Raw genomic sequence first — 7,898 nt, 5'->3', positions numbered from 1 at the left:
TCCGTTCCGCCGGCTGCTAGCGCGGCCCGGGCCCGCAGCTATCCGCGGTGCTGACCTCGCCACCCTCAGCCACCGCTTGCCTGGAAGAAGCGTGCGGTTTGGATTTTTAAAACGCCATTCTTTATTTAGATTCCAACATCCTAGCGTTTCTTCTGTGCCAAGGGGCCCTCGGGCCGTCCGTCTCCCCCTTTGCTCTCCCCAACTTGGCGCGCCCTCCCTCCCATTCCTCCCTGACACTCCCACCACCCCCCCTCGGCTCGGCGGCTCGGCGCGATGCTGCAGAAGACGCACTGAGTCCTTTTGGATCTAATGCGCAGAGGAGGTTGGCCCAGAGCTCCTGGGCTCCCCCAAGGCTGAACTCCGTCCAAGGTGCCCGCAGGCTCCCTGCCCGCCTTCCCCATGCCAGCCCGCAGCTAGGGGCAGGGGCAGCGGCGGCTGGGGTTGGGGGTGGGTGGGGAGCTTTTGGGGAGGACAGGTCGCAGCTTGGCTATGGAAGGCTCCAATGGCTTTGGGATCGACTCCATTCTCTCCCACCGCGCGGGCAGCCCCGCCCTTCCCAAGGGGGACCCCTTGCTTGGGGACTGCCGTTCGCCCCTGGAGCTGAGTCCACGCTCAGAGAGCAGCAGCGACTGCTCTTCGCCAGCCTCTCCAGGAAGGGACTGTCTGGAGACGGGCACCCCACGGCCTGGTGGGGCATCCGGCCCAGGTTTGGACTCCCACTTGCAGCCCGGGCAGCTCTCAGCCCCGGCCCAGTCGCGCACCGTCACCTCCTCCTTTCTGATCAGGGACATCCTTGCCGACTGCAAACCACTCGCGGCCTGCGCACCCTACTCTAGCAGCGGGCAGCCGGCAGCCCCTGAGCCTGGGGGCCGCCTTGCGGCCAAGGCCGGGGAGGACTTTAGAGACAAGCTGGACAAAAGTGGCAGCAACGCCTCATCGGACTCTGAGTATAAAGGTAAGAAAGCAGGAGGTGAAAACTTGGGGGGATGCTATGTATCTAAAAACTGGCATTTAAAACGAGTACACATGGCAGGACACGCACTCGCTCACCTGGGGGCTCCCCCAGGGCTCAGGTTGAGCGGTAGTTCTCCTCGGAACATTTCGGCCAGTCCTGTGGTTATGCCTTTGAGTAACAAAGAGTCTGGTGGAGAGAGTGGGGGCAGGGAAGGGATACTGTGTGCCCCAGGGGAGATTTCCCCAAAATTCATGAAGCAAACTTTCTAAACTTCGACTGGGACCCCTGCCCTTCCAGCAGTGCTGGGGGACAGGAGCAGGTTCCAATCAGGCCAGTGGCTCTCTAGGAAGAAACCTTGCAGAAGCAATGGAAGACTCAAAGGGTTCTGCTTTATAAGAGTGAAAATATAGCAGAAAAATTTCAGCTGGAGCCCTGAGAACAGTCAGAATTTTCTGCCTTTTAATCTACATTTCCAGACAGGAAGAGAAAATGGGTTTTTCCTCCCAACGGGCCCAGTGTGATCGGGTCCTGTGAGTCATGAAAAGAGGCACTCACTTCAAAGCAGAAACCTCAGCTAGGCAGCCTCTTGGAGCAGGTCAGGGGGCTGGTGGAGAGGGCAGTACCCTGCACCCTCCCACCAAGGGCTCTCATTGAATTTGATTTTAAGTGCCTTGACCAACCAACTCCAGGTTTTATGCAAGTTCCAGGGATTCCTGAGTAACCAGCCTTGTCTGCCGCTACACTGGGGTTGTTGCCTCTCCACTTTTCTTTTTACCTCTATGAATCTTTGTGTCGTTTGCTCCATTTTCATCCCATCTTAACCAAGGAGATGAGATCAGGGTTCAAAGGAAAGGGAGAAGGAAGGAGGGAAGGAAGGAAGGAAGGAAGGAGAGAAAGGGAAGAAAAAAAAAAGAATTCCCTAATTTTGTTTCTGACCCCCAGCCACTACCTCCACTTTAGCTGTTTCTCAAAACCAGAGGCAGAAAGTTCTTTCTAAGGAAGAAGTCAAGGGGCAGAAGGTGAAGAGGAGTATGAGGGCTTCATGGGAGACAGCCCCTAGCAGAGCACTCGGAGCGGGCAGAGGCTGTTCAGAGCTCTTTCAAGCATATAATTGATTCCCAGAAATCTTTTCAAGAGACAAAATTTCCCTGTAAGGGCAACTTCTTTATTGTCTTGCCCCCTCCCCCAACACCACACCCCTCCTGGTGCTGTACCTCCTGATCCCTATTTGGACCAAGTTTTCACAAAATTTTAGGAAGGCTCATTTGACACTCGCCTCCCAACCAAGAATTCGTTTGTGGATATGTCCTAACTCCAAACCGAAATTCACTGGTCCGACTGCACATCCCATTTTCTTGATTTCCCCCACACAAATGGCCGAGCCTCCTTCAGCCAGGCTGTGCCGACCATGCCTGGAAAGTAGGCAGGTTGAACAGAGCAGCCAGGAGGAGATCTAGAGGCATGCGGGTGCCCACAGGCCGGCACCTGCCCAGTGGCCCTTGCTCCTTCCCCGCGGGGGCCTGCTTAGAGAGGCAAAGAAAACTTGCCCTGGAGAGAGACTGGCATGGGGAAGGGGGAGGAGAAAGAGGGGGAAGTCAATGTAAATATATACTCATAACATCACGGTTATTATTTACCATTTGCAACAAGAACGGCCCGCTTTAGTTAGAGCAAAGGGCACGAATCTTCCACCGCCCATGCTAATGGCTGGAACTGGCAATGGTAACACAGTTTGGTCCTTGCCTCCTTTTATTTCTTTGCCCTCAGGAAGGATTTTGAGGACAGGTTTCGTTTAAGATAATTAGAATATCAATTTTCTTCTCCTGTCTCTGAGGATATCTGATCGGGAGGTGACGGAGGTGACGAGGGCCGCCTGTCTACATATCGCTTAAATAGGTTTGGAGCGAAGGGGTTAGAAGGTCTTGCCCAACCCCCACCCCAGGTGTTGCTGCCTTTGCCCCTAGTGAAAAAAGGAGCAGGGCCAGGGAGCCAGGCCTTGTCTGGAGCGTTTCTCAAACATGGAGGTGACTTTTTCAGAGCTCAGAAACAGACACCCCGAGCCAGTCCGTGGAGCATTTAAGCTAATCTACTCTCCAGCCGCCTTCCAAGCTGAGTCATTTCCTTCAAGGAGGGCATGGGGGAAGGTCAGCCTCATCCCAAGTTTCTGCTATCAAAGGCTCCTCAAACAACATTTCTTTGATAATATTTAAAGAAGCCAAAACTCAGCTTTGAAGTAAGGCGGTCAGCGACACTAGCGGCTGGATCCAAGGTCCATGGAGAACCCAAACCAGAGTTTTGTTCCCAGCAGGCAGGGAAGGTGGATGGGCCTGGAACTCGGGGACACTGAGATGCAGCCTCTAGAACCAGAGTTTGGGAAGCCAGTACCCCCCTGGGCTGAGCCTATCCAGGAGGAGGCCAAGGCAGAGCAGGCACAGAAGGTGCATTCAAAGCCCACGCTGGAGGGGGAACAGAAGAAAAGCCCCATTAGGTGATCCATTCTTCCTGACACCACAAACTCAACACCTCCCGACCTCCAACGCAGACTTCATCCCTGAGAAGTGGAGGATTTTCATTAAGTAGTCCAGGCAATTAGGTCAAAAAGTAAGAGTTCTACGATATTAAGTTTCAGATTTGGATGATCGTTTCCTCAAACTTATTTAAACTATCTGTCTGCACAGACAGAACTCAAGTCCCCCCATCCCAACACATCCCCTTCTCCTGATGGTGGCCATGCCCAAATATGGGGAGCCCACACGGCAGGGAGAGCCTGGTGCCAGCCTGGAGGAGGCAGGTGGAAAGCCGTAGCCGGCTGGCCGCCGTTTCTCCTCTGAGCTCTCCCGGCTCACCAGGCTGGATGCCAGGCCCTCCTTGCAGCGAAGCGCTGCCTTTTCAGTTGAAAAGTCTCGATCCCTAGTGGCTCAATTAACCGGATTATTGTTTCCTACAGAGAGAAATCACCTTGCATTCAGCTGAACCCTCTCACTGCAAACGCCAGGCACAATGAAACTCCACCATAAAAGAAAACAGAGAAAAAAGGGAGTAGGTTGGGGGAAAGCCCCAGTCTGAGCCGCCAATTTTGGGGAAATGGTCTAGTTGGTTATATAATTGCTTTAGAGGGAGAAGGGGAGTGAGCATTTAGCTTGTTCGATTAAGTGTTTTCTGTGCAGTCAAAGCCGAACGAAAGTGTTTGGGATAAAGAAATCACTCGTGCCAGGTCTATCCTTCGAACTCAGGAGCTGTGCCCCCGGTGCAATTCTGTCCCGACTGTGGGATGTAAACACACGATGCCACGCAGGTGTAGCAGGAGCCATCGTTAGTGAGCAATGTAATGACAACGAAACGCAGACCCGGGCAATGCGCGCTGCGCCCAAGGGGCAAGCGGGTGGCAGAGTCGCTTATTTCTCCAAGTGTTCGGCGCTCGCAGACCCGGCGCCTTCCGCCCAGCGCCCTGTGTCGGGAGAAATCATCACTATGAATTCGTATCCACATAGGGCAACGCCAGGCGGGACACAATGATCTGTCCTCCAGGACAAAGAGTGGCTCCGGGGAGAGCAGATTTTTGTCCCTCCACGCAGGTTTCTCTCCCCAGACCCCAGTCTTCAGCTTCCTCCCTTCCTGTCACGGACGCAGCCGGGGAAATAGGGGCCCAGACGCGGAGCTCACTCCGCCAGAAACCCTGGGCCCCCTCCCCTACTCTGGCAGGCTGGTTCCGGTTCCATCGTCGTGGCTCCGTTTATCCCTCCAGGGAGCGCGGACGGAGCGCCGAGCGCGGCGCAGGGACTGGAGATCTCCCCAGCTTCGGGTTCTTTCTACTCGGAGCTGCCCGGGGGATCTCGGCCTCGGGCTCTCCCGCCGCCGTCCTGTTCCCCTCAGAGTTCATGTCCTGTTCCCGGGGCCCCAGAGGTCCCGGCTCCGAGCGGCCCCCGCGAGCTTGGGTGTCGGGGAACCACCGCTGTCGGAAGCCGCGGTTACACAAACGCCACAGGCAGGAGCGGGAGGGCACCGGCGGCGGCTGCGAGGCCAGGCCCTGACATGCCGCTGTGTCCGCAGTGAAGGAGGAGGGCGACCGCGAGATCTCCAGCTCCAGGGACAGTCCCCCGGTGCGCCTGAAAAAGCCACGCAAGGCGCGCACAGCCTTCACCGACCATCAGCTGGCGCAGCTGGAGCGCAGCTTCGAGCGGCAAAAGTACCTGAGCGTGCAGGACCGCATGGAACTCGCCGCCTCGCTCAACCTCACCGACACGCAGGTCAAGACCTGGTACCAGAACCGCAGGTGAGGCCCGACTGCGCGGGTAGAGGCAGAAAGGGAACTTCCCCTTTCCTCACAGCTCCTGGAGGGGACCAGGAGTCTACAGGTTGGTGCTAAGGGAGCGCTCCTGAGCCTCCCCCATTCTGTAAAAGTGGGAAACTGAGGCCCTAAGGGAGAAGGCTCTGCCCAAAGTCCCCACAGTGAGGGACAGAGATGAGATTAGACTTGGTCTCCAGTGTCCAGTCAGTCCTCTCCCCCATGGGTGGACAGACACATAGGCCATTGAAGATCCAAGTCCTGCCCTAGCTCAGCCGGAGTTGGCAGGGGTGTTCCTGGGGCCGCCACGTGAATCAGCCTGGGTCTTGGAAGCCCCAGGCCCTTGAAGGGTGACAGTCTTGATGCCCAGGAAGCCTGTGAAGAGGACAGCCAGGCAGTGGCCCTTGGGGTATTGAAGCCTGGCCCAGACCAGGCAGATGCCTTAGGGGCCTCTGAGTTTCTGTGAGGCTCTTCAGGTCTCCCCAGACTTTCTGGTCCCAAAACGTGAGTGGGGAACTGGCCAAGCCCTTGCTCCTTGGGGACAAGGTGACTAGGAAGTTGGGTGTTGGGGCACTAGACTTGAACCTGTTTCCTAATTTCCCTCCCGAACACACTCACCAGACTTAGGTGCACATGTACAAAACATACACACATCCACACACTCAACCCAAATAGCGACACACTGACGCGCACATCAATACAACTTGCAGTCACACACGCACTCACACTCAGCCCCACAGTCACTCGCACACTCTTAGCAGAGGCAGGAATGGTGCTTTTCATAAACAAGCCTCAGAACACATCGCTCCATTAATAATAAATACTGATTACTGCTCCGGGCATCAATAATTAAGGCCTGTTACAGTAATTACACAATTATGATGATGATTAATAATTCAGGGAGGGAAACAGGGCTGGTGTGGCTGAGCCCACCTTAGTGGACCCTGGCTGGTCTGCCTAGCCTCACCTGGCAGGTGAGCCTGGGCTCCAGGCCTGCCTTCTCCAAACCCCAGGCCTTTGGCTGGCCAAGGCCTCTGGACTTTGGGGCCAGACAGTGCGCAGGGCTCACACTGCAAGCCCTGGAGGGTGGCAGGTGCAGCCTGCTCCGGCCGGCAGGGCGTGCAAGGCGGGAATGCGTCCTCTCCGGTTGCCATTTCAGGCCCGCTTGCTTGTGCTAGCTTGCAGCCTGGCCAGCCTGCAGAGGAATCAACCGCATTCCCTTCCCTGACCAGAGCACCCCCATCCCCGCAGCCCTCTCCAGGGTGATCCCACCTTCATAAAGAGGCACCTGCAGGGAGGAACCCTTCTACCCAAGGGTTCGTTCTGCGATGTCCTGGGCAGGGTAAGGCGCAGTTAGAGCCGGGCTTTGGGGTCAGACAGCAGGGATTAAAACTCGGGCTCAAAACCCGGGCTCCTTTTTGAAAACTGGCCCAGACCTCAGTTTTCCTCTCTGTAAAATGGGGTAAGAGCCACGGAAGGCCGGTGGAAGATAAAAGGAGAGGATGCATGTAAGGCGTGCGATGGTGCCTGGCACTCGGTTATTTATTAACAAATGAGTATGATCCCTCTTGGACTCCTTTGGCCTCTCTGGGCCAAGCAGTGGGGAGGGGCTGGGGTCCCTGGATGCCCTAGCCCTGATCCCGCCATGCGCGTTTATTTCGGCCCCCAGGACTAAATGGAAGCGACAGACAGCCGTCGGGTTGGAGCTGCTGGCGGAGGCAGGCAATTACTCAGCGCTCCAGCGGATGTTCCCGTCGCCTTATTTCTACCCGCAGAGTCTGGTTTCCAACCTGGACCCCGGCGCGGCGCTCTACCTGTACCGCGGCCCCAGCGCGCCGCCGCCCGCTCTCCAGAGACCTCTGGTGCCCCGCATCCTCATCCACGGACTCCAGGGCGCCAGCGAGCCGCCCCCGCCGTTGCCTCCGCTGGCCGGCGTCCTCCCGCGCGCTGCGCAGCCTCGGTGAGGCGCCCGCCCGCTCCGGGGCCTCTTCCCGGGGGCTCGGCGTGGCCCCTTCCTCCCGCCTTTCTGAGGGCGCGGGTTTGACGCCCCTTCCAGGGAGCGGACCCTGCCCGGCCCTCCCTGGCGCCCCAGCCCAGTGTCCCCCGAAGGGCCAAATGCCAAGTCCACTGAGGCCCGGACCTCGGACTGCGTCTCCCTAGTCCCCCCTCGGCGTCCTCTCTCGCGGCCGCTCTGTCCGGGAGCCACCCCCACCCGCCGGGTGTACATACGCGTCTCTGCCCCTTCCCGCCCCCAGCCTCTGCCGGCTCCCCTAGGCGCCCCTTTCTCCCCAGGAGCGGGTGCGACTGATTCCCAGGCTTCGCTCTCTCCCACAACCCTTCCACGCTCCAGGTGGAGAAGAGCCCCTCTCCCCGCGCCCCTGCCAGGGAGAGAAGGGGAGTGCGGAGTCCCGTCTCCCTACCCTTCGAGCGCCTGGGCCAGCGGCTGAGCTGTACATACCGTGTGCAAAGTGTATATGAAGTTATTTATTCGTGAACCATGAGCCCGTGACCGTGTCCGTGGATTAGTGAGTCTGTGGCCTGTGCCCTCCCCACTCCCAGGCGGGGCAGGAAGGGGCTGAGGGGGCTTGCCCACCCACCCCGACCCCAGTCCCCAGCCTCAGCCCCGGTCCGGGGGCAGCCAGGCCTCTCGGGTTCTCT

General features: G+C 57.7%; 1 protein-coding gene across 1 annotated transcript; it reads left to right on the top strand.

Moving 5' to 3' along the window:
- BARHL1 (BarH-like homeobox 1) lies at positions 1-7,898 on the top strand. The gene is made up of 3 exons (XM_011969548.1): positions 1-955; positions 5,006-5,228; positions 6,910-7,898. The coding sequence occupies exons 1-3, from the start codon at positions 490-492 to the stop codon at positions 7,202-7,204; spliced, it is 984 nt and encodes a 327-aa protein (XP_011824938.1). The 5' UTR covers positions 1-489; the 3' UTR covers positions 7,205-7,898.

This window comes from Mandrillus leucophaeus, unplaced genomic scaffold, assembly GCF_000951045.1.
Source record: "Mandrillus leucophaeus isolate KB7577 unplaced genomic scaffold, Mleu.le_1.0 Scaffold899, whole genome shotgun sequence".
In the NCBI taxonomy this organism is placed as follows: domain Eukaryota; kingdom Metazoa; phylum Chordata; class Mammalia; order Primates; family Cercopithecidae; genus Mandrillus; species Mandrillus leucophaeus.
The sequence above is the reverse complement of the archived record's forward strand: the minus strand, read 5'-3'. Positions and strand labels throughout refer to the sequence as shown.

Excerpts from the sequence above, each read along its gene's own strand:
- BARHL1 (XM_011969548.1), top strand. The coding sequence starts at position 490 with ATGGAAGGCTCCAATGGCTTTGGGATCGACTCCATTCTCTCCCACCGC. Across the intron at positions 956-5,005 it reads ATCGGACTCTGAGTATAAAG|TGAAGGAGGAGGGCGACCGC; the intron begins GTAAGAAAGCAG and ends CTGTGTCCGCAG. Across the intron at positions 5,229-6,909 it reads ACCTGGTACCAGAACCGCAG|GACTAAATGGAAGCGACAGA; the intron begins GTGAGGCCCGAC and ends TTCGGCCCCCAG.